General features: G+C 39.6%; 3 protein-coding genes across 4 annotated transcripts in view; all 3 read left to right on the top strand.

The window, feature by feature from the left end:
- Positions 1-686: 686 nt before the first annotated feature.
- On the top strand, positions 687-11,176 carry acot11b (acyl-CoA thioesterase 11b). Of its 2 annotated transcripts, XM_067597188.1 has the most exons (17): positions 688-928; positions 1,056-1,153; positions 2,440-2,638; positions 3,313-3,432; positions 3,831-3,891; positions 3,984-4,085; positions 4,172-4,307; positions 4,398-4,551; positions 4,817-4,936; positions 5,104-5,242; positions 5,381-5,436; positions 6,163-6,229; positions 6,332-6,415; positions 6,792-6,925; positions 7,731-7,862; positions 8,068-8,194; positions 8,349-11,176. In XM_067597188.1, the coding sequence occupies exons 5-17, from the start codon at positions 3,886-3,888 to the stop codon at positions 8,547-8,549; spliced, it is 1,458 nt and encodes a 485-aa protein (XP_067453289.1). In that variant the 5' UTR covers positions 688-928; positions 1,056-1,153; positions 2,440-2,638; positions 3,313-3,432; positions 3,831-3,885; the 3' UTR covers positions 8,550-11,176. The 2 variants fall into 2 exon arrangements, with proteins under 2 accessions (XP_067453287.1, XP_067453289.1); XM_067597186.1 differs by lacking the exon at positions 1,056-1,153 and having other exon boundaries at positions 687-928; positions 3,363-3,432.
- Positions 11,177-12,587: 1,411 nt separating this feature from the next.
- On the top strand, positions 12,588-17,231 carry fpgt (fucose-1-phosphate guanylyltransferase). Its single transcript, XM_067597189.1, has 5 exons — positions 12,588-12,788; positions 12,929-13,096; positions 13,509-13,601; positions 14,408-15,856; positions 17,150-17,231. The coding sequence occupies exons 1-4, from the start codon at positions 12,716-12,718 to the stop codon at positions 15,811-15,813; spliced, it is 1,740 nt and encodes a 579-aa protein (XP_067453290.1). The 5' UTR covers positions 12,588-12,715; the 3' UTR covers positions 15,814-15,856; positions 17,150-17,231.
- Positions 16,979-23,896, top strand: part of tnni3k (TNNI3 interacting kinase) — a 12,725-nt gene continuing 5,807 nt past the window's right edge. The window contains exons 1-18 of the mRNA XM_067597185.1: positions 16,979-17,114; positions 17,435-17,543; positions 17,648-17,733; positions 18,043-18,140; positions 18,457-18,567; positions 18,676-18,774; positions 18,912-19,050; positions 19,270-19,414; positions 19,507-19,611; positions 19,757-19,851; positions 19,959-20,108; positions 20,195-20,278; positions 20,374-20,430; positions 20,991-21,083; positions 21,164-21,221; positions 21,334-21,528; positions 22,826-22,930; positions 23,023-23,075. Of these exons, the coding sequence (XP_067453286.1) occupies positions 17,075-17,114; positions 17,435-17,543; positions 17,648-17,733; positions 18,043-18,140; positions 18,457-18,567; positions 18,676-18,774; positions 18,912-19,050; positions 19,270-19,414; positions 19,507-19,611; positions 19,757-19,851; positions 19,959-20,108; positions 20,195-20,278; positions 20,374-20,430; positions 20,991-21,083; positions 21,164-21,221; positions 21,334-21,528; positions 22,826-22,930; positions 23,023-23,075 (1,822 nt within the window). The 5' untranslated portion in view covers positions 16,979-17,074. The remainder of the gene's footprint in view (positions 17,115-17,434; positions 17,544-17,647; positions 17,734-18,042; positions 18,141-18,456; positions 18,568-18,675; positions 18,775-18,911; positions 19,051-19,269; positions 19,415-19,506; positions 19,612-19,756; positions 19,852-19,958; positions 20,109-20,194; positions 20,279-20,373; positions 20,431-20,990; positions 21,084-21,163; positions 21,222-21,333; positions 21,529-22,825; positions 22,931-23,022; positions 23,076-23,896) is intronic.

Below are 23,896 nucleotides of genomic sequence, written 5' to 3'. Positions count from 1 at the left end.
AATAACATGTTTCTTACTCAAATATTGTTTCTAATTGATTGTCTTGAATGGCGGCTGCAAGCCAAATATGGTTCCACCTTAAAAATGTAGGAGTAGCTGTAACCACTACAGGGAGAAAATCTGAGAAAATTGACATAATTGTAGATACAGAAAGGAGATTTCTGGATGTTGTGGGAGTTTCTCGAGAAGATGTGCAGCAGCTGTTGAGAAAAGCTTTTAGTTTCTTCTCAAACACCTGAAAAATAGAAAAGTTATGGCAGAGTGGGAAATGGGTGGGAAAAGGGGTTATTATTATTTTATTTAGTCAGTGGAGATTTTAATTTAAATCCAGTAGATGGCGGCAATGCAACATTTTGGATGCCAACCGCCAATAAAAACCAATAAGAAGAAGAAGAACCACCACAGTCGTTATTTTTTTCCATGAATGTTTTTTCCCACCTGCATTCTGCGAAGACCCGCCCTACTCTGCCTCTGATTGGCTAATACTCGTTACCTCCGTTGGTTAGATTGGTTAGATTTAGGTATGGGGAGTGAGAGCCAATCAGAGGCAGAGTAGGGCGGGTCTTCGCAGAATGCAGGTTTGGGGAAAAAATAACGCCCACCACGGGGGATGGTCTCTCTCTCTCTCTCTCTCTCTTTCTCTCTCTCTCTCTCTCTCTCTCTCTCTCTCTCTCTCTCTCTCTCTCACACTCACACACACACACACACAAACAAACACACAAACACACACACACACACACACACACACACACTTTTTAAGACTGCGGTGTGTGTGTGTTTTTGAGGAATGGGTGAAATGAAAAGAGCCACGGTCCGGGTCGCAGACTGCTCATTTATAGCTGGTTTTATGGTTTGTAGCCGACATTCATCCGCACTCGAAGGACTTTAAGTCGTCTTCAACTTGAGCAGTAACTCTTAAACTGCATGGGTAAGCATTTTTATGTTTGTTTTTTTTTAGTGAGTATTTACTGGTGACGACTTACAGTGTTTTACAGCATAAATAACTAGCTAAAATCAGCTGTAGTCCACTTGATATTTTGTTTCTCTATTGCAAGTTGCCACAGAAGTTCATGCTGGATGTTTTGGTCTGCCTCTTTTCTCGTGAAGTCAATGTTAAGGTCACTACAGCTGTCAGCGATAACAGGAAAGACAGGTGACCACTACATGGACACCCCATTGGAGCAAAAGTTACGGGCAAACACTTCCCAACAAACTGTTTCCAATAATACCATTCCGTGGCATACGGCTTGAAATAGTTTGTGAGTCAGCTTGACTGCAACTGCTCTAAAAAGACAAATTCCAGCCCGCATTTTTGAAAAGCATATTGTTTATACTTGCATTCATAGCTGAGGAGCAGTGTCATCAAATGATGTTAGATTTAAAGAGGCATTTCAGGTTTATCCTAATCCGGGTGGTGGGGAAATGTTGAGCAATTTCTCAGTAGACAAGCGTCTTACGTTGGAGCACTGGACCAAACTGAGTGTTTTTGATTAAGTTGTGAACAAAAACAATATGTCAATATTAAAAAAAGTTGATGTTGACTAACAAAAAATTAATTGTTTATGTCAGATGAAAGTGAGTCACTGAGTGACTGTCAAACAGCTCTGACCTTCAGTAACCTCTTTTGTTTTGTTAGTTACTCCATCACAACTAATGTAGTTTAAATTTTATATTGCAAAAAAATGCCTTACTGAATGCCCAGTCAGTGATTTCTTAGGTCATATATTTGACATGGGGGTGGACCTTGACAGCAAAATTATAATTAACATTGTAATTTTCACATAGTCTTGATATTGAGGTATCCTGACATGTATTATATATGCAAACTGTAATAAAAAGCACATATTGGAGTATTAAATTCACAAGTCAGTCAATTATATTGTGTAGTGCATGAAAGGAACTTATTGAGCCAACACTTTTTGGCTCAAGAAAAAATTAAGGAGCTTGAGTTAAGTTTTTTTTTTTTGGATTATGATGTGTTTTAGGAAACCAAAATCAAGAATTTACTTCTGCTTCTATTGACCATCATAATTAAAACTGGAGGTCTGGGGCTTGTTCAAAGAAGCATCTTTACTGAGTTATTATCAGTATTGCTGAATTAAACCTGGAATGAGTGTTTTTACATCAGGTTATATCAATGAATCAGTAAACCTGCCTCTTTAAAAATGCTTGTGAGTTTAAAATATTACTCATGTACACACACTTGACAACATCAGAAAACTAATAACTTATATTTAGCCATATTAAAACACTTGTTGTGATGCAGGTCCCAGTCAGCTTTTGAATTTTGCTGATGTGGCAACCATTTTGTTTACATTTGGATCACACACTGTACTTGTAATTATATTTTTTCTTCAGTACCTGAGACAAAAACACAAAGTGGAAAGTGTTGAACTGGTTCTACTGTAACACACTGTCATGTGTTTCCTGTCTGAGTAGTTGTGCATTATGACATCTGAGGGGAAAGATGCTGACGCCATGCAGGACCAACTGTTCATTCTTGAGACTGGGGAAGTGTATAGAAACCCCACTGAAGTGAAGATGAGTCAGATAGTGCTGCCGTGTCACGCCAACCACTGTGGGGAGCTGAGTGTTGGACAGCTGTTGAAGTGGATGGACTCCACAGCCTGTCTGTCTGGTAAGCAAGGATCAGAAGACCTCAACAACTCACAACAATGGCTGATAAAACCATATACAAAAGCGTAATTATTATTTTTAAACTCCCAGTAGTTTCAAGGCATATATAAACTCTTAAAATGCACCTAAGAATTTAATGTTATTGTGCTTTTATATATATGTCAAGTTAGTACAGTTGTTTGCCTGTTTTAGTCTTTGACCTGACCTTGATTTGTTCTGGTCTATAAGATAATCATGAATGAATGTCTGTTTTTGATTAATCCAGCAAACAAGCAAAACACCTGAGAATAAAAGTTATTTATCAAACACAAAAATCATGAAAAAATCCAATATTTTCATAAAGCAGTCCTATCTATTTATTTGCAATATTGCGTAATACATCCAGAGATATTAAAGGGGTTTCTTCCACCGTATAAACCACACAGAAAAATCTCACAATATATATATTGTCTCATATCATAACAACAACATATCATCACATCGCCCAAACATATTTCACAGCATATATGGCCCATAACCACAGTGAAGATTTTTTTAACATATTTACCTTTTATACATTGCATTCCCTTTGTTAAGCAAGTAAAACAGGACTTAAGTCTTTTAATGTGATTACTTTCTTATTCCCATATAGATGCACATATTTACAGGTTAGCTTTCTCTTTCCCCTGCTTGCAGATGCTTTGTGCTGCACTACCTATATGTTTGTGTAATCTCTCCTCTCCCAGCTGAGAGACATGCAGGTTGTTCCTGTATCACGGCCTCTGTGGACGACATCCATTTTGAGCACACTATAGGGTAAGGTATTAACCTTAATACTGCTCTGCCAAGGTGTATCTGCACCTTAGTCGCAGGCAATCCTATTGCATGCGTTGCTTATAGGGGAGAAAAAAGGTCAAATGCTACTAATAAGGGCTGTTTTTCTGTTAAATAACACCGATAATGATACTATCATAAGAAATTCAAAACCAACCGGACTTAATTCATATAAATCATATTAAAAATATTTATTAATTGAAATAAATGCATTATTTAAACAAATAAATCGACAAGAAAGAGGTGGACATTGATGACCAAACTTGCCTTGATGTAACTAAACATTATATCTCACAGTAGTGAGGTTCAGATTGTGTTGATGGTATAATCACAGCTCCATGTTGATAGTAAAGAGAGGTGTGTGTATCTGTCTACTCCAGGGTGGGAAAGGTTGTCAACATAATAGCAAAGGTCAACAGAGCCTTCACATCCAGTATGGAGGTGGGTGGACATTGTTTTTTAATTACAGTACAGTGAACATTCATAATATTTTAGAAAAAATGAAATTAATGTGCTGATTCTTTACACTTCAGGTAGGCATATTGGTGACTTGTGAAGACCTCTACACTGCCAGGCAGTGGAAGGTTTGCCATGCCTTCGCCACCTTTGTTGCCAGACGAACTGAAGCTGGGAAGGTAAGAGTGATGAAGCAAGACATCGTCACAGAGGCATTTTTCTAAAGCTTGTTTAACATCTCCAGGGCCCGCGTATGTGTACACAGGTACAGCTGAAGCAGGTGATTCCTCACACACAAACGGAGCAGATGGAGTACAGCCTGGCAGCAGAGCGAAGGAGGATGAGGCTCATCCACGCTGAGATCATTACAGACCTACTGAGCAGCAGCACGGCTCAACTGGGTACACATAAGGTTTCATAACACTGGGCCAGACGTCTACGCCACTGAAAATCTGATAGATTAAAGCTCTTTGTTTTTGCACTCTAACCAGGAGAATGTCAGGAATATGAGGATGCCGTGCCAGCTGAGCGCACGCGAGTGGAAAGTGTGGAGCTAGTGCTACCACCCCATGCCAACCACCAAGTCAGCACCTTTGGGGGGCAAATCATGGCCTGGATGGAGAATGTGGCTACGATTGCAGCAAGGTGTGTATCTACTGTTGTTTTCATAGTTAATTTTGAATAAGAGTTAATCTAGCTTCAAAGGAATAGTTCAACGTTATTTGGTATCAATCTTCTCATCTAATGCTAAACAACGAAGTGAATAAGTGTATTTCTGAAAAATATCAAACTATTCCTTGAATTCCTAGTTTGGAGGCTTTTTGTAATGAGGCCAAGGTCCAAAACAGAAACACTCAAGACAAACTATAATCGCCTTCTTCTTTTTTTTTTCTCTTTTATCTCAATCTAGTCGCTTATGTAACGCTCATCCAACCTTGAGGACCATAGACATGTTTCATTTTCGTGGCCCGTCTCACATTGGCGACCGACTGGTACTGAAAGCCATTGTTAACAACGCCTTCAAGCACAGGTGAGTCTCCGCAGTGAAAGCATCACAAGGGAGAATAATTCTCAGCTCATCTAATTCATGTTTTCAATCTATCTCTATAACTCTATAAGCCATTTACATGTGTATTTATACTGTACTTATATGTGTGTATCTTTTTGTGAACCCATGTGTCTGCACACATTCTCTAGTATGGAGGTGGGTGTGTGTGCGGAGGCCTACCAGGGTAGAGAACCTCTGCGTCATATAAATAGTGCCTTTATGACCTTTGAGGTGCTGGACAGTGATAGGAAACCATGCACGCTGCCACGGATACGACCTGAGCCCGTGGTGAGTTTTCCAGGTGTCCTGTTGCTGCCTTAGAGAGGTCATAATGTGCAGCAAAGAAATAAAAAAATCAGTACAAAGTTTATGTAAATAATATCCTTGTGTGAGGACTTCACTATTATGTTTTCTGATGTTTCACAGGATGGAAAAAGACGTTATAAAGAAGCAATTGCAAGAAAGAAGATTCGGCTTGATAGGTTAGTATCTCCTGGTTCATTTCCAGGTTTCATGGTTTGTAGACTGACTGAGGGCAAACACTGGTTTATTGCAGGAACATACTGATTATAGTTTTCAGTGTAAAGATTGGCCTGTAAACAAAAAAGATTTCTATTTCCCAAAGTACCAGTTATACTATCATCTGCTCTTTTTAAAAATGTTTCTTTATTACAATAAGGAAAAGTATGTTTTGAGCCCATATTGGCTCAAAGAAACAGTCTTGGGTGTGTTAGTATAGCAGTAGTTTAGGATCAAAATACTATAGTACCTATAGTATATCACTAAACAACATTGCATACATAAGGTATCAATACATTGACAAAATGTATACATAAACAAAAATAGGAAAATCGCAACTGTATATAATAAGATAATGATGCAGTATAAAGCTCTGGAGGTAAAACTGAAACAGCGTTATCATTTAATAGTTTGTCCAGTGTGCTACAGAATCCACTGGTTACAATACTCTGCAGCAGCACATGACATGGCAGGGCAGCATATCACAGCTGAGCACACTTTGGTGCAGAGTCTGTCAAGCATAATACGCTCATTGTTCAGTTGTAAAGTACCCTGCCTCCAGTATAATCTTTTTTCGACTATTTGATAACTAAACATGTGGGATCATGCCTAGAATGAAAGTGTTCACATCGGTCAGGTTCTTGGTCTTTCTCCTGAATGTAAATCATTGCTGCCCTACATGTTTACAGGAAATACATTATCACTTGCAAGCAAACTGAGGTGCCTCTGTCTGTACCCTGGGATCCAAGTAACCAGGTATTGCAATTATTTCAGGCAAACAAATGCAGGCATCCTTTTGTAAGATATTGCCACCATATTCAAGCTTCAGAGTTCAGACAGCCCTTTGTCCTTTTTCAGATGTACCTGAGCTACAATAATGTGTCAGCACTGAAACTGATGAATACCAGAAACAACTGGGTATTAACCTCTGAGAAAAATAAGGTCAGTACAGCGTACATTATTGTCCAGGATATAGCTTGTTAAACAGTTACAGCTGTTGTGATTCCACTGTGCTTTCTGATCTGTATTATTATGGACAAACTGAAAACGCTCAGTCATGGTGACTGCTTAAAGTAGGCCCACATGGCTTCAATTAAATTGAGGAATACTGCAAGTTTTCAAAGTTTTAGAGGATAAGACCTAAAAAAAAATAGTTGTTCTCAATAGAAGTCCATGTATTTACAATCACTCATTAACCCAACAATTACTGTAGCAGTTTTGAAATCAAACTTGATGTATACACATAACACATCTGGATTGAATCCTGTTCATAGACGATAAGCCCACCTCCTCTTTGTCGATGTGCTCCATTCCTTAGGTCAGACTGTACACACTGGAGGAAAACCAGGTGCTGTGTTTCAAGGTGGAGATGCATGTCAGTGTCCCAGCAGAGCAGACGTTCCACCTGCTGTCAGACCTGAGGAGGAGAAAGGAGTGGGACCAGCATTATGAGTCAGTAACATTTACATCTTTGACATTCAGCAGTTAATATAGATTTTTCTGATCACACGACAAGATAAAAACCAACAATAAGTAATTCTGTCGCTCAGTAGCTTCAAGAGTCCCAAAGCCTGTTTGTTTTCTACTGAACAGGTCACAAATATACAGTTACATTTTAAAAAAAGACTCAGTAATTTCCTATAAAAGCTGAGCACTGTAGTTTTTAGAAAATATTACTCAAACAGGAGTAAATGGAGTGTTTCTTGGGACTATTTTCAGCGGTGGATTATTATACTTTTGGTGTTATAGCAAGTATCGGCCGCAGGACGGTATGTAGGATTGACTCAAAATGTCCAGGTTCATGGTCATAAAGTCACCCAGTCAGTGCAACATCGTGGCTCATTTATGTTATTAGTATTTTTTTGAAGAACAATGGAGCTCTGTGGCACAGAGGAATAAGCTAGATCAGGCTTTGGCTACATAGGCAGTTTGTAAGACCGATTCATTGTTGGTTTTTGGTCTTTTCATAAGATTTCTTTTCACCTGGGATTCTTCAGTCTTAATATACTATTACAGCAACCAACAAGAGGAACACAAAGGAAAAGTTATAGTGTTATTTCTTCTGTTTTCCTCTAATGGTGCATTTCATGACAAAGGAACTATTGGCACGTATTGAAAGCTCTCACTGTGATGCTGCAGTGATTACATTAACTGGACATTGCAAACAAAACTTTATTCAGTGACTTATTTACTTACTTGTTTAAAGTGATAGTGACAACAGTGTGAGATAAAGCGGATTTAATCTTGTCAACTGCAGGGACTGTGAGGTGATCACCCAGGCGGATGACGATGACACCCTTTATCGTGTAACCACACCCTCTGTCAGTAAAGGGGGCAAAGGCAAGGACTTCATCCTGCTGGCATCTAGGAGGAAGCCATGTGATTCGAGGTGTGATAACATACCACATAATAATAGACATATGGAGATGACCTTGCTCACCTCTGCACTGCACACCATTTTGATAATACCCCATCATTTCCTGATTTCCTATTCCACCTCATAATATCTGTTATGCAACAGGGTTATTGCATTACTGCCTGCCGCTTGCTCTTTCATAAAGTCTCATGATACTATCCTTTTTTGTCCCTCTCAGGGACCCATATCTGATCGCTCTGCGTTCTGTCACTTTGCCCACTCACCCTCCCACTGAGGACTACACGAGGGGAGAGGTGCTCTGTGCCGGCTTCACAATCTGGGAAGAGTCCAGTACTGTCACCAAGGTTGGCCAAATGAGAGAGGGCATGCATTCTTCCTACAGTTACAGTTAGCACATGACTTCATCACTCGCATAACTCACAACAGTTCACAAGTGCAGAACAAAATGACAAGACGCAATGTTCTACTGCACCACAATTGACCTGTGTTTTGTTTCAGATCACCTACTACAACCAGGCCACACCGGGCGTCCTTCCCTACATCTCTACAGACATCGCTGGACTCTCCTCTAGCTTTTACAGCGCTTTTTCAGCCTGTAGCCACTTCCTGGAGACCAACAAGGACAGCCTTGCTGCTCTGCCGCCCTCTGCACTGCAACACAACAGTGATACCATGCTGTCTCTCCAAAAGGAGCAATAGTATCCTCTCTCTGTCTTTATCCCATTTCACCTCTGTTGTGGAAGTGCTGTGTGCTCTTACAGAAGCCGCAGTTGAATGTAACTGTCTTTGCAATGGATTTGTAGGGTTTTTTTAAACCTCAGTTCATACTGTGTGACTTTATCCGTTCTGAAAATGAGAGACATACTCTCTAAAAAGGCTGAAGAAATACGGTGTATACTTTTTAAGAACGTGCTGCTTGTTCTCAGCCAGATTAATAGGTATGAAGCAAGAGTGCAAAATGTTTCTCTTGGATTTTAAGCCTCTTAGGTTTTATTAGAGCCAATATAGTATGGTTAAATTTCTTTCTGTGCAATACTAATTTATACATAAATCACATTTTGGTACATCATTTTAAATATTTAACGATCTGTTACCTTTAGACAACCATGTTTTTAATGGTATGACCAGTATTAAGAGAAAATAACATGAGGATGAAACTAGTCTAAACTGAGATGTTTCAATCAGCCTTTTTTAATAGTTTATTGTTTTCTACCTCCTGTCAGAGTCAAGTTTTTAAACTATTTAAGTTTTAAAATATAAGTCAAGATGTACATTTAGTGTATGATGCTGCTGCTTTAGACAACAATGTATAGTTTTAGAGGAATGAACTTGCACTGATTGTAATATGTGGACCTTAAGTGGCCAAGTATCTGTCTTGATTTAACTGAAACATTAAGCACAACAGACCCGTGGATTTTGCTCATATGAGCTGTTGTTTTGGTTGTCACCTCCCTTCCCCCTGCATTCCTACCATTCCTGAACCAATTTTTATGTACAAAAAAACCAAAACAAACACAGCTTGCAATTGTATCCCACTGTAACTTGTGATGTTAGTGTTGTAATAGGTGCAGGCCAGCTGAGGAGTTTAATAGAGTCTGAGTGAAACAGTCAGGCTTAATCCTCTTCTGGGAGCCTCTGACTGGGGCTTATAGGAGAAGGTAGCTCTGCTTGCTTTCCAGGTATTGTGTTTGTTCCATGATCATCCTGTTATGCTCACAACGTTTCCTGGTTTTAGAGCAACAGCATAAGCGAATGCAGCTGCATTTAAAAAAAAAAAAAAAAAAAAAAAAAAGTATGTAATCCCCTCCTAATTTCTCCTTGGCTTCATGAATTTTAGGTGAAACACTGGCAGACACAAGCCACTCAGTAATCCTGCAGAATAAATCTGTCCAAAGAAAACATAGATGAGAGTCTTGTGTGGTTTGGCCTGCAGCTTGTCGCTCGCTGCCAGTTCACACTGCTCTGCAAGTCACTGAACAGTGTCTGATGTGTGCTATTCTTGTTAAAGGGCCCGGTCAGTGAGGCAAGCTGCCCCCCCCACCATGGTCGTCATCAGTGCCCACTCTCAAGCCATCCTCCTCCCACTGCTCTTATTTTAGAAATGTAAAATGCTTTTGCCTGGCATCCTGCAACAGCCTGTCTCCACTGGCTCTTACCACGTGCTTCCTCTCCCTGCGGTTCTTGATTCTCTGCCTCTGTAGATAAGTTTACCAACTCTATTTACTTTTTACTCATGATCTGCCTGCAACTTGTTGGCAGTCATCTGGGAGGCAGACTTGTTGACGGGAACCTGAGCAACCAGCTGTATGAGGTTCATCTCAGCATTAGTGGATGGATGATGTGGTTTAAAGCGGCAGAAATCTAAAAAAGAAACTGTTATTTGTGTTCACCCAAAACACTGTAATCCTCAAAATCTTAGTAAAAAAAAAATTTAATAAAATACCTGAAGCAGTAGGTACTGAATGTTGAATAATGGATAAAGAATTATCTGTTTCATCAGTTGTGATTTTCACTTTGGGCTTTTGTGTCAACTTAAAATGTCTCGAATGGTGAAAGAAAGTTCAAGCATTCAGTTGACAGTAATGGCAGAGAGATAACAGAGAAAAATGTTTGCAATTGAGAAGCTGTAACCAGTGTTATTTTTACTTGGTAAATAATACACAATTATTCAATCATCAAATGTGCCATGGATTAATTTTGATTTGTCAGTCTGGACAGATGAAAAATGTATTTAGTCAGAGAGACAAAAAATACTTGAAAATATAGGATGAATTAATTTCTTTGATATCATGTGACTTTTTCTATTTAGATAACCAAAGAACATAGGTCCATGGATTATCACAGATACTTAAATCTTGCTTCAATGACTTTGTACTAATCATGTTTCTTGTTTCTGTCTGACTTAATGCATGAGACAATGACTCAACTTTATAGAAGTGACATTATTGATGCTGCATTGGTTGCTTCTCATGTAGTACCATTGAGATGTAAAAGGGTCTTTGGCAGACAACCAATCCCTGGACATTTCTACATATCGTTGTCATGGAGATTCAGGAACTGTAGCATCTGCTGTTCCTAAAACACAGCTCCAGGAGTGTGGATTATGTGAAAGATAATAAAATTTACTACAATGTGCAATTTTATGTCATGCAAAAAAACAAAAACAAAAAAAAAACAAACAAACATGAAGTCTAGCCTTTCTAGCATCTGTTGCCATAGTGACATGGGAACAATAGCAGGTTGTGTCTCCTTAAAACAATATTCAGCTATCTCTGATCAACCAGTTAGGCAGTGTTTAAAAAAATAAAATGTTTTTTTTTGACTCATTTGCTGACTAGACTTGATTTATGGACATCAATGTGTTTGTGAGCTAAATTTAATTGTCTGTTAATAAAGGTAACTATAATCACAAAATCAATATGTAGAGCACTTGTAGGGGCAGTTCACTGGGTCGTAGTTACTGTTTAGGACACTGAGGTCATGTTGTTAGTATTGTATCTGGGAATTGGAGGGTTTTAAGGACCTGAGGAAGAGTTTACATTATATTAAATTAATCTTCATTGGTTCTTTACATCTTATTTTAGACTCAGTATATCTAAATTTGACATTTTTTAGGTAAAACAAACAAATTCAATTACATTAAAATGTCAGAAAATAGTGATAATGCCCAAAGATTTTCAGTTTGCTGTGATATGAAACAAAGAAAAGCAGGAAATCTTTGTATTTGAGAGGTTGGAACTGGCCAGACTTTGGTATTTTTCCTTGAAAAATGACTTGGCCGATTGATTGATTATCAAAATTGTTTCAAATTAATTTTCAGGCGATCAACTAATTGATTAACTGACTAATTGTTTCAGCTCTATGTATTTATTCACCAGAACTGTTATGTGGAGAAGGCTTTTAAACAGTCTTTTAGACCAGTGTTCCCCAACCTTTTTGGCCTGTGACCCCTCAAAGTAAAGCGAAGTCTACCTGAGACCCCTCGTCACATGTTGCATTATCTACCAGTTAAATTATGGGTTATTGTCTTGGTTCATCGGTTAGTCGTTTAAAGTTCCCCACAGTTCAAGGTTACATTTTCAAATGTCTAGTTTTGTCTGATTAACAGTCCAAAACTCAAAGATACCCAGTTTATCATCATGTTCGACAATGAAAAGCAACAAATCATCACATTTGAGAAGCTGTTTTTTTTTTTTGTTTTTTTTTTACATTTTTGCTTAAAAAATGACTAAAAAGACTAAAAATTATCAAAATACTTGCTGATCAATCTTCTGCCAATCAACTAATGGTTTAATGACTAATTTTATTTTGTTTTATTTGAATAACTTTTAGAGGCTTGAGGAGAAAAACTGAAATCCACAAGAAATAAAGCAGAAATTAAAAGAAAACATGAAGAAAATCACAGTTTTGTGTGTCCAAAATATGTTGGGGTTTTTTTGTTTTTGTTTTTTTTGTCTGTATCTTGTCCTGTCCTATCGTCTCACGACCCCTTTGAATAATCCAGCGACCCCTTGTGGGGATCCCGACCCCCAGGTTGGTAACCACTGTTTTAGACCATCACTAAGGCGGATAGAATTAATAAATAAAATAATATTTTAAAAAAAGAATCAAATAAAAACATGAATATACAGATAAATTAATAAAGGAAATGGAGAGAAAATAAATATATATTTTACAAACTTTATGGTGCATTTGTCATGGTTGCAGGTTGGTTGCTTGTGGCTTTGGCAGTTCACCCTCACCACGTGCTCCTCTTTCCCCGCCCACGTTGTAAACATAACCACGTGACAACACCCGGTAGTGAAGGAGACAGCAGTCTGCTACAGTAACAGAGACTTAGAGCGAATATATTTGAAAACGACAGTATGAATCAAGAATGTATAGTAAAGTTAAAAATTGCAACAAGAGAAAAAATCAGGAGATTTAACTCTTTGCGTGGTAAGTTTCATTTTTGACTCTTGAATGTTTCCCCCCTAATATTTAGCTCCTCCTGTGTATTTCTGCAAACCATGGCTTCATTTTAGCGTCTGTTTAAACTAAATATGTTTATAATAAACTGCTTATTGCTTCGCCTGAAGGTGCAGAGGTGCAGCCGGATGAGTTTTGGGATGTGGTGGTTGTGACCGCTGTGGATGAGATCCAGAAAGAAGCATATGAGCTGCAGATCAGTGAGAAAGTTGACAGAAAAGAGCTTCCCCTCGGAATCCAGTACAAGGTCTTCTCAGATCCGCCTGGATCCAAAATAGGTAAGTGAGTCAGACAGTACTCCCCAGTCTCATGTTACTGTCCCCTGTTTGCTGCTGAAGGGTGTCAACAAGGTAGAGCTTCAACTAACAATAATAATTATTAATCGATTTATCATTTGGTCAGAAAATGGTGAAAATGACCCTTTTAATTTCCCAGACTCTTAAGTTTTTTTTATCCAATCAATAGCCCAAACCCAAAGATATTCAGTTTGCTATCATGAGTGACAAAGCAAAGCATGACATCATTACATTTGAGAAGCTGAAACCAACATATTTGCTTAAAAAATGACTAAAACGATTATTCAATTATCAAAATAGTTGCTGATTCATTGACAAATCGATTAATCGACTTATCGTTGCAGCTCTACAACAAAGCACTGCAATATAGTTATAATGACCTTGTGTTTTGAAGGGAATGGGGGCTCCACTCTGTATGCACTGCAGCAGCTGAAGGACGTCTACGGGAAGACTCTGAGCAGACTGAGAGTCATCCTCATCCATGCAGGTTTGAGACATTTTTTTAAAATAAATTAGAGAAATAGATCATTTCTTCCACTGAATGCTGGTCAGACTTCAACTAGCCACTATATTGATTAATCTGCTGAATACTTTGGTGATTAATAAAGTAAGCATTTGGTCTATAAAATCTACCAGAAAAAAAGAAACAGTGAAAAGTGTCCATTACAGTTTGTATGTAATTATAGTATCTAATGATTATGATGGTATAAATTAGGGCTTAATGACAGTATAATGAGGCTGCTGCTTAAAGCTCAGAGAAGCTGCAACACAAGCCAAATGTTTGTAAATGTTGGTGTAGCCACCTGCTCTGCTGTAATATAAAATCTTATATATAGATGTATGTATAGATTGTATCTGATTCTGAAAACGGTATTATTTTAGCCTTAACCAACCCTGAACTGAGCTCCGTCAACTTCTCGTCTATAATGTGGAACCATTGGCGCTCCAGCCTGAATGCAAATGTTTGATCACTGCGGAATGTCTGCTGTTTTTTTGTGGATTTTTTCTTTTTTAGATATTGTGTATTTATTTATTCTTTCTTTCTTCTATTTGTATTTTATTGTGCTATGGAGCCCCCATGAGTGGTGTACTTAATTATCTTAATTGAATTAGTTTTATCATTTCAAAAGTAAGTGTCAAAAAAAAGACTTTTCAGGTAGTTTACTAAATATTTTCATTGAAGCAGTTTACTCCAGAGTTAAGGGGTTGATTGCAAATGCTCAGACAACTTAGTTAATGCACCTACTGTGTGTGATGTTTCAGACTTTAACATTTCTCCTCTCATTCTTCCAGGAGGGTCGAGTCAGCGTTTACCCAGTGCCAGCGCCCTGGGGAAGATCTTCACCGCTGTGCCTCTGGGTGACCCTCTCTACCAGATGCTGGAGCTCAAACTGGCCATGTATGTGGATTTCCCAGCTCATATGAAGCCCGGCGTGTTGGTGACCTGCGCAGATGACATAGAGCTCTACAGTATTGCGGAGGATGAGAGTGTTAAGTTTGACAAACCGGGTTTTACAGCTTTAGCTCACCCGTCCTCGCTGTCTATCGGAACAACCCACGGCGTGTTTGTCCTGGATGCGTATGAACCGTCCACGCACTCGCAAATGGAGAACATTTCCTGCTTGCGTTTTCTTCACAAACCAAGCGTTGATAAGATGCGAGACAGTGGTGCTGTTTGTCAGAGGAGGAGTGGTTGTTTTTCTCTATCTGACACCGAGTTTGTCTACACAGACAGCACCTATTACGTTGACTTTGATACCGCACAGTCTCTCCTTGATTTGCTGAAAGAAGTTGGACCTTTAGAATGCGAGATAGACGCATACGGGGATTTTCTCCAAGCACTGGGCCCCCGAGCCACGATAGAGTACACCCGCAACACTGCTAATGTCACCAAAGAGGAGCGCAGTCTGGTGGAAATCCGCCAGAAGATCTTCCATCTCCTCAGAGGAACTCCCCTGAATGTCATCCTCCTCAACGACTCCAAGTTTTACCACATTGGAACCACGTCAGAATACCTCTTTCACCTCACTGAGGACACAGCGCTAAGGAGTGAGCTGGGCCTCCTGTCGTCTGCTTTCAGTGTACATTCAAATGAAAACACAGAAGGCTGCTGTGTTATGTGCAGCATCCTCGATTCCAGTTGTTCTGTGGGAGCTGGATCAGTGGTGGAGTACTCCAGACTGGGAGCAGGAACATCTGTAGGCAGCAGCTCTATTGTCAGCAGCTGCTGGGTCAGTCCAGGCCTCTCAGTGCCTGATGGAGTCTTCATGCATTCACTGTGTGTGAGGCACCAGAACCGAACCAGGTTTGTAACTGCCGCCTTCGGGATTAACGACAACCTGAAGCGCAGCGTGGAAGCTCCTGCATCTATGGAAGCACTGGAGCTTTTTAGAGTCAGCCTGGCAGACTGCGTGTCCCGCTGGGGGCTGGGAAATGAAGTCTTGAGGTTCTCCGGTGACGTGTCCAGCTGTAGTTTATGGAACGCTCGTCTGTTTCCCGTTTGCTCCGACCCACAAAGCTCATTCTCAATGTCTCTCAAGATGGCGCAGGCCGTCCTCAGTGGCTCTACATTCACGCTACCCAAAGACACACAGCTGATGTCTATGCAAGAGTCCCTGCAGTGTAAGAACCTGGAGGAGATGTTGAAGTTCAGGAAGGGACTGCATCATGACATCACACAGAGAAGATGTAGCAATTAAAGCTGCTGTGTATAATTTAGATTTTGTGTTTTATGTTGTCAGTGTAAGTACAAGAAAACATTAATTGTACCATAAATTATTAATATACTTTATGATCATTTGATGATCAACTAATGTTTTCACAGTCAGGACTATGAGATTTTTATTTCTTTGATTAATTATGGTGTAACCATTTATAAAATGTATCCATAATTCTTTTATACATCTGTAAATTTTTCTTATTGAAAATTAGATAAATTTTGATGCCCTCTCATAGCCTTTATGTTTTTACTTCATCCACATCGCACAGTTGTAACATTTAAGTGGCAGTAATAATGATTTGTTCAGGACAAGAGGATATCAAAGGTATAAGAAGTAGAGTATGTCAGCAGATGTAGAGAAACCAGTTTGGTTTATGATGAGATTATGGGGTTTCTGATGGGCTCTTCTACATTGACATATCTGTTGTCTTATCACTGTGCAGGTGGCACTTTCACTTTACTTTTTGTACTTGTACAGCTGTAGTGATATTATTTTGTCAGTTGAACTAGGGGCAGGTCCCTCTGAGGGCTGCAGAGCCATTGCGAGGGTGAGAGAGGGACTAAAGTTGATCAGATCTATTTCACAGCACACATTCTGACTCATCAAACGCACGTGTAACATTATTAATTGCTGCTTTGCATTGCAATTATAGACCCTTTCACAGCAGACGTTTTGACTTGTCAAAGCAGGAAAGGCATAGGTGTTAATTATAACACTAACGATAGCTCCGTCCCATTAATTGTCCTCATTAATGTTATTAATTCCACCTTTTGACACGTCAAAATGTCTGAAAAGGGTCTGTTGCTGGAGTGTTAATGATTATTAATGTTATTCCTTCCACCTGTGCTTTTCTTGCTTTAACAAAATGTCTGCTGTGAAAGGCCTAACAGAAAAAAGTTTGGGAACCACCTAACAAGACCAGTATTTGCTAGACACATCTGTAGCAATATATACATTTCCAACTTACTTTTCTACATCAGACATCACGGGGTATCTGGGACAGATGTTTGTTTTATACTGTATACACACGTCGCAAACACTGTCACACTGATCCACGTTTGCTCGAGGGAGATCAGTTGTCGTAGTTGTTAGGCATTCCACTCAAAGGTGTTTATTTTTAGCCCCACAGACATGATCCCCCTTTATCTGGACCTGTGCAATTGTGGCAGAGAGAGAGATTGTGTTACTGCTTGTTCACCAAACTATACAGCACACATTCAAAGAAAACGGACCTTTATCAATGGGAAATTACAAATCAAGACCATCTCAGACGTGTACAGGTAATATAGCTTGCTGTGTTTGTGGTTCATTTCAGATGACTAACAACAATGCCCACATTGAAGATGCGTAGAAGTGTGAGTTTTACTTTTAGCTGCCCTTAATCTCTATCACAAATACTGACGTGTTGAAAAAACCATTTTAAACACTGTTAGTGACTAACAATGATTTATGATAGTGTTCATATGTAATGCAATGTACAGTTTGGACACAATTATGATCAATATTTCTGAATCATACATTTACACATGTATATATCAAGTTAATTATGTGAGTAATCAACAATGGATTCGTTGTTGATGTGTTTGATGGGGCTGTGAAGATGAGTGGAAGAAGAAGGTGAGCGAGTCGTACTCTGCAATCATCGAGAGGTTGGAAGATGACCTCCGGCTCAAAGATAGTGAGGTTGTGGAGCTCAAACTTGCTTTCAGGTGACAGAAACCTTTCCTGTTTTTAAAAGTGTTTAACGAATTTTTCTGGGTCAGTGGGTTTTCAGTTTTCAGAAGCAGGCAATGTTTTTTTTCTGTTGCCTCAGCTGTGATGAAGCTTTTCAGAAGGTGAACTTGAGCTACCGAACAGAGAAGGGGCTGTCCCTGCTGCATCTCTGCTGCGTTGTGGGAGGTATGCATGACTACTAGACTCTATTAATAACTCCTCGACAAAATGCAACAGTGGAAGGAAGGATTAGTGCAGACTGACTGACGTTGTTGTCTGAAGATGACCTCTGGTGTTGACCACATGGAAGTAAACAGATTCTAAATATACTGTACATAAAGGTTCAATAAATAAATTCGGCTTACAGCTACAACAGCTTGCTTTTGTTCCCACATTCAGTTTATTATTCCAGGTTGTTGGGTCATTCACAATAAGCATGATGTTTTGTTGAGTGAAATATTTTCCTAGTACATCATATTACACCTGTATGTCCAGGTAGTAAAGCCCGTATCCGCACCCTAATGCTCAAAGGCCTGCGTCCTTCCAGACTGAGCAGGAACGGATTCACTGCGCTCCACCTGGCTGCTTACAAGGTGAAAAGAAATGTAGCACAATAAACCTAAATTTAACATATTTTCAAAATAAGTCTCTTTTGGTGCAATCTGTATCTTTGGCTTTCTTGTTTTTTTTTTTTGTCATCTGCTCAACAGATTTATAACTTTTACCACATGGTGGAGTGCAAGTACACACAAAGCCAGTATGATAAATAGTGATATAATGGCCAAGATGTAAATACAGTACACAATCATGGCTAATAATGTTGAAATCAGTGTTTAATAAGAATTCAGTAGTTGACTAGTTTCACCCAAAGGCGTGTGAGTGTATTCCTGTTCTGTTTCCACATCACAGGATGATGCTGAGCTGGTCACTGCACTACTTCATGGAGGGTCAGACGTGCAGCAGGTTGGGTACGGGGCCCTCACTGCCCTGCATGTCGCCACACTGGCTGGACACCAGGAGGTCAGAAATAAACCTGGGCCTTTTTTTTCTTATCACTTTACATGAGGAGTAATATCAAAAGCTATGGTCTTTTCATTGCTTTTGATGATTTTCCATTTTCCCCACCAGGCAGCAGATATTCTCCTACAGCATGGAGCTTATGTGAACGTCCAGGATGCTGTGTTTTTTACCCCACTCCATATTGCTTCCTATAACGGCCACGGGCAGGTACATTTACTCATGTTAACCGTCCGTGTGCGTTCTTAATTGACACAAATAACACTGATGAATCACTAACTTTTGCATACATTCAAAACTGTTCAGAAACTGACACTTCTTTCTGCCTTTCTGTCTCTGCATCCCAGGTGGCAAAGTTGCTGCTGAAGTTTGGGGCAGATGTGAATTCAAGCGGCGAGGTGGGGGACCGGCCGCTGCACCTGGCTGCAGCCAAGGGTTTCCTCAGCATCATTAGACTGCTGATGGGAGAGGGGAGCAAAGTTGACGGTGAGACTTGAGCCTCAAGACAAGAGCGCTTTCATAAAAGACCTCATTGTAAGTCAGTGATGTGTGACATAAAATATACTAAAACCACTTCAATAGATCCATTGTTCAGCCCTAGAGAAGCTAATTAACATCGATGCTCATAAATTAAGCTGGCAGTCAGTAATTGGAGATAATTGCTGGATTGATTGTTTAAACTGTCTTTTATGCTCCTCTCTTTAGTGAACGCCCAGGACAATGAGGATCACGTTCCTCTCCACTTCTGCGCCCGTTTTGGTCACCATGAGATTGTGCGCTTCTTTCTGCAGGGCAACTTTGACGTACAGCCTCACTCTGTCAACATCTACGGAGACACACCACTACACTTGTAACTCGATTTCCATATTTTTTTGTCAGATAATGTGAAGTGGATATGAAGTGTTATGTATTGTAATGTATTGTAATGCTGTGTTTCATCAGGGCCTGCTATAATGGCAAATTTGCAACAGTTAAGGAGATTATACAGTTTTCTGGCACAGACAGTCTTACAAAGGAGAACATCTTCAGCGAAACAGCCCTTCACAGGTATTTATAGTCTGCGAAACAGAAAGACAAATCACACACATACTGCACAAATGCACTAAATACCTGTTGTTTAGCAAAGTTTAACTCCTTCACCTTTACCTTGTGACTCCTGTCGCTCAGATGTGATAATGATCTTGTCTCACAGTGCATGCACCTATGGTAAAGACCTGGAGATGGTGAAGTTTTTGTTGAGCCAGAGTGCTATGAGCATCAACCATCAGGGCAGAGATGGACACACAGGTGACTTTTTACCTCCTCCAAAACTAGCACAACTCTTTCTGTTCACTAGTGCGGTTAGCAGGTGATTTTCATTTTTATTGTGTGTCTGCTGCTGTGACACTGTTCAGCCCTGCACAGTGCTTGTTTCCATGGCCACATCCGCCTGGTGCAGTTCTTGCTGGACAGCGGGGCAGACATGAACCTGGTTGCCTGCGACCCCAGCAGGTCCAGCGGGGAGAAGGACGAGCAAACCTGCCTGATGTGGGCTTACGAAAAAGGTCTGTTTGTATGCCAAGGAGATTAGCTGCTCGGAAACATAAAACAAAACCCAAATGCTGCTGCTCTTGTGTTTTTTCTACCTCAGGTCACGATGCCATCGTCACCTTATTGAAACACTACAAACGTCCAGATGACTCCCCCTGCAATGAGTACTCCCAGCCAGGAGGTGGTGAGTCAACCTTCCCACCACTAAAAGTTATTATCTGGAATAAAAGCACACACATCCTCCCATTAAACTGTCTGTTCATGTTGACTCTCTTCCAGATGGGTCCTACGTTTCTGTCCCGTCTCCTCTGGGAAAGATCAAAAGCATGACTAAAGGTAGTGAGGTGGAGTGAAGCGCAGAAGATTTTTTCCCCTCAGTTCACACTGCTGTCAGCTGACATGACAGCAACACTGTGTCTGTTGCCAAGTGAAGGGACTCAGCTGCTGATGATAACACTTGGCTGCTGTGCTCCCCAGCGAAATTAGGAAGTATAGATCTGTCCATATGTTTAATATCTGAGGAAGTATTGGTCTGAGTTTGATGAAACCCAGGTTTGAAGCCTTTAGAGTTAAACATAATTAAACACAATAATTGGCCTAAAGAGGGCACTACATCAGTCACTGAAACTGAACAAAAATACACCCTTTTTAAAGCATAGATGGGGAATCAGTAACCAGCATCAGCTGCAGAGGTATACTATAATTTGCCCATATGTGCACACCATTGTTTTGTACATTATATAGTCACCATTATATGAGTATTATCTGACATAAGTATTTGCCATGTGTTCGAAATGACACACCAAACTGAAAATACAGTGATTCTCACATGTGCCAAGTGCAGATTTACCTGGAATTATAATGGCAAACTGTGTTGTGTCACTCTTTGTTTTCAGAGAAAGCAGAAGTTCTCCTGCTCAGAGCCAGCCTCCCATCTCATTTCCACCTTCAACTGTCTGAGCTGGAGTTTAATGAAATTATCGGATCAGGTAACTCCATTCATACCTTCTCTGTTTCTGTTTTCCCAATCTGAAAATATTCTTGAGCATCAAATCTGTTTCTCACACAGGCTCCTTTGGAAGGGTTTACAAAGGAAAGTGCCGAAACAAAGTTGTTGCCATAAAACGGTAAATGTCCATTTAACACACAGCTGAAGGTGCCATTTTGCAGCTTTTTTCATTGTCAGTTGAAACCAACAGAAAAACTGATGAGTCCCTCAATCGTCACTCTCCTCTGTAGCTATCGAGCCAGCACATACTGCTCAAAGTCAGACGTGGATATGTTCTGCAGAGAGGTGTCCATCCTCTGTCGCCTCAATCACCCCTGTATCATCCAGTTTGTGGGAGCGTGTCTGGACGATCCCAGTCAGTTTGCCATCGTCACCCAGTACGTCTCTGGAGGTTCACTGTTTTCTCTGCTTCATGAGCAGAAGAGGTGAGGAAGTAAACATTATACACCGCAGTATCATCTGTATATTATACTGTCAATATAAATCCTCGTATAGAGGCCAGTGACACACACAAGCTACTAAACGTTAGAACTTCCTTATCATGTTTCCTTTATTTAAACCCACTAGCATTATGGAGTTGGTAATTCTAACTACTTTTACACTTATAACAGAGACAGCAACAATATTTTTTGACTTTGCATTGTTAAAATCATGGATGGCTAACATCAGATTTAAACTAATTGACCAAAGAAATAAAAACCCCAGTACAGTTATGCAATCCAACACAACAGTCTTATTAGTCTTAGTCTTAGTAATAAATGTTCCTGTGTGTTCGAAAGGTGTTAATTCAACTCTATGGTAGTTGTTGACACTGTAGTTGGGTGTTTTTGACTGAATATTGTACATACTGGTAGGTTTTTCTGATATTTTTGTTCTTTCATATATTTAAATGAAGTGGACAAAATAATAAGACCACATTTCAGTATGTAATGCCAAAGACATTGTCACTATTACATAAACCAGAGAGCACAGCTTTATTTTTCAAATTCAAAATGCCCTGTTCAGTACAAACTGTATCTTGGTCACAATTTAAAAAAAATGTTGCAGGTTCTTTATCAAGAAAATCTTGTCTTTCTTTTTGACCATTCCTAGAAGTATATCGTCACTGGGATTTTATCTTCAAAATATCATCAGAAATGATAACAATGAAATGACTGAGTAAAATTATTATACAAGTTCATTCAGCTTAGAATATGTATTATATTATATATAAAAACACTCTCCATCCATCCAACCCCAAGGTGGGCAAATGTAAAATGTTTACAAATCTTTATCAAAAATGGATAATTGCAGGTATATTGTTATCAGATTTCTGATATATTGTTATCAGAACTCTCACATATTGATATCGGTCAGGCTCTAGTTACAGTTACAGTCTCAGGACCATCAATAAATCAACATTTTGAATAGAATATTCTTCATTGCACGGCTCTGTTATTGTTAATTATAATGATTTAACAAACTAAACAAGTGCATGTTTGCACAGCAGAGCAGTCCGTCTCAGGTCTCATTATCCTCCTGGGAAGTGGCCCCTCACCAACCCCCCCTCCCCTCCTTTGCCGGGATCATCATTGATCCAGATGAAGTGTTCCGCTAACTGTGTGCCCAGGTGCTGTCTTCATAGACTGTCCTATTGATCTGTGTAAAGTGCTGTGTGTGATTGGCAGGGACCATTGATTTAGCACTAAGTGGCTGCTGCTTTAATGATGTGTCAATGGACAGGCTTATTGACCTGCAGTCCAAGCTCATCATTGCCATCGACGTGGCCAAGGGCATGGAGTACCTGCACAACCTCACCCAGCCTATCATCCACCGCGACCTCAACAGGTGGGCGCCGCAGTAATGACACATGTGGTGAGACGATATTGGCAGTCTGTAATAACTGTTGTCATCTCAAATAATACATGTGTTCCTTCCAGTCACAATATTCTGCTTTATGAGGATGGACATGCTGTGGTGGCTGATTTTGGAGGTAAGAGACTTTTTGCAGTGTTTACTGTGCTGTACAAGAAAATTCAAGCTGCATTAACCAATTATTTTATAGTAACATTGAATCAAATAACTCCCAGGACTGTGACGGGACTGTCGAACAATGGCACTCCAGCTGATTAATGCAGCCACTTGTACCACAATGGTTTTGTTCACTAGACAGACAAAACCAAAACAATGTGTGTATGTGTATAATGTTGGTAGTACTCTACTAATGCAAAATGTTGGAGAAATAAAATAAGTAGTGATGAAAGTTAAACATTTTCAAACATCAGGTCATGAGGACCAGAAGTTGATCAGGAGCAACATACAGTAGGTGCTGCATGAGGAGCTTTCATTTGAATGACTGGAGTGCCATGTTTGGATATACAGTTTAATACATTCATGATATAACAACCAGAAAAGCTATGAACTCATTGCTCTGAGTTTGTGTTAACATTGTTCTGCCCACAGGTGGTCAAACTGCGTAATGTCACTTTAAAGCAGTGTACATACTGTATATCACTTAGAAAATAAAGTATAAAATAAAAAAGTGCTTCTTTATTATAAGCAAAGCTGGGTGATTATTCAATATTAGCATATTTTATATACTAATGATATAATGATGAAGCTGAGATATTCGAATATCATAATAATTAATTCCCATGTCTAAATGATTGAATTGATTTACTTTTTGGTGCTGATTTAGACTAAGATTTTTGAATATTTTAAGGTATCTTTGCTATCACCGATCCTTACAATCAATGGAAACATGACAATTTGATATGAATTACTACAAATTTAAAGTTTCTTGTAATGCTGACA

Source organism: Thunnus thynnus, chromosome 8, assembly GCF_963924715.1.
Source record: "Thunnus thynnus chromosome 8, fThuThy2.1, whole genome shotgun sequence".
Taxonomy (NCBI): domain Eukaryota; kingdom Metazoa; phylum Chordata; class Actinopteri; order Scombriformes; family Scombridae; genus Thunnus; species Thunnus thynnus.
The sequence above is the reverse complement of the archived record's forward strand: the minus strand, read 5'-3'. Positions and strand labels throughout refer to the sequence as shown.

What these genes read in the sequence shown, in the direction of transcription:
- acot11b (XM_067597186.1), top strand. Translation starts at nt 2,449, where the DNA reads ATGACATCTGAGGGGAAAGATGCTGACGCCATGCAGGACCAACTGTTC. An exon ending in GACGAACTGAAGCTGGGAAG is followed by an intron (nt 4,086 to 4,171) that starts GTAAGAGTGATG and finishes ATGTGTACACAG; the next exon opens with GTACAGCTGAAGCAGGTGAT. An exon ending in GTGGCTACGATTGCAGCAAG is followed by an intron (nt 4,552 to 4,816) that starts GTGTGTATCTAC and finishes ATCTCAATCTAG; the next exon opens with TCGCTTATGTAACGCTCATC.
- fpgt (XM_067597189.1), top strand. Translation starts at nt 12,716, where the DNA reads ATGAATCAAGAATGTATAGTAAAGTTAAAAATTGCAACAAGAGAAAAA. An exon ending in GAGATTTAACTCTTTGCGTG is followed by an intron (nt 12,789 to 12,928) that starts GTAAGTTTCATT and finishes CTTCGCCTGAAG; the next exon opens with GTGCAGAGGTGCAGCCGGAT. An exon ending in TCCGCCTGGATCCAAAATAG is followed by an intron (nt 13,097 to 13,508) that starts GTAAGTGAGTCA and finishes TGTGTTTTGAAG; the next exon opens with GGAATGGGGGCTCCACTCTG.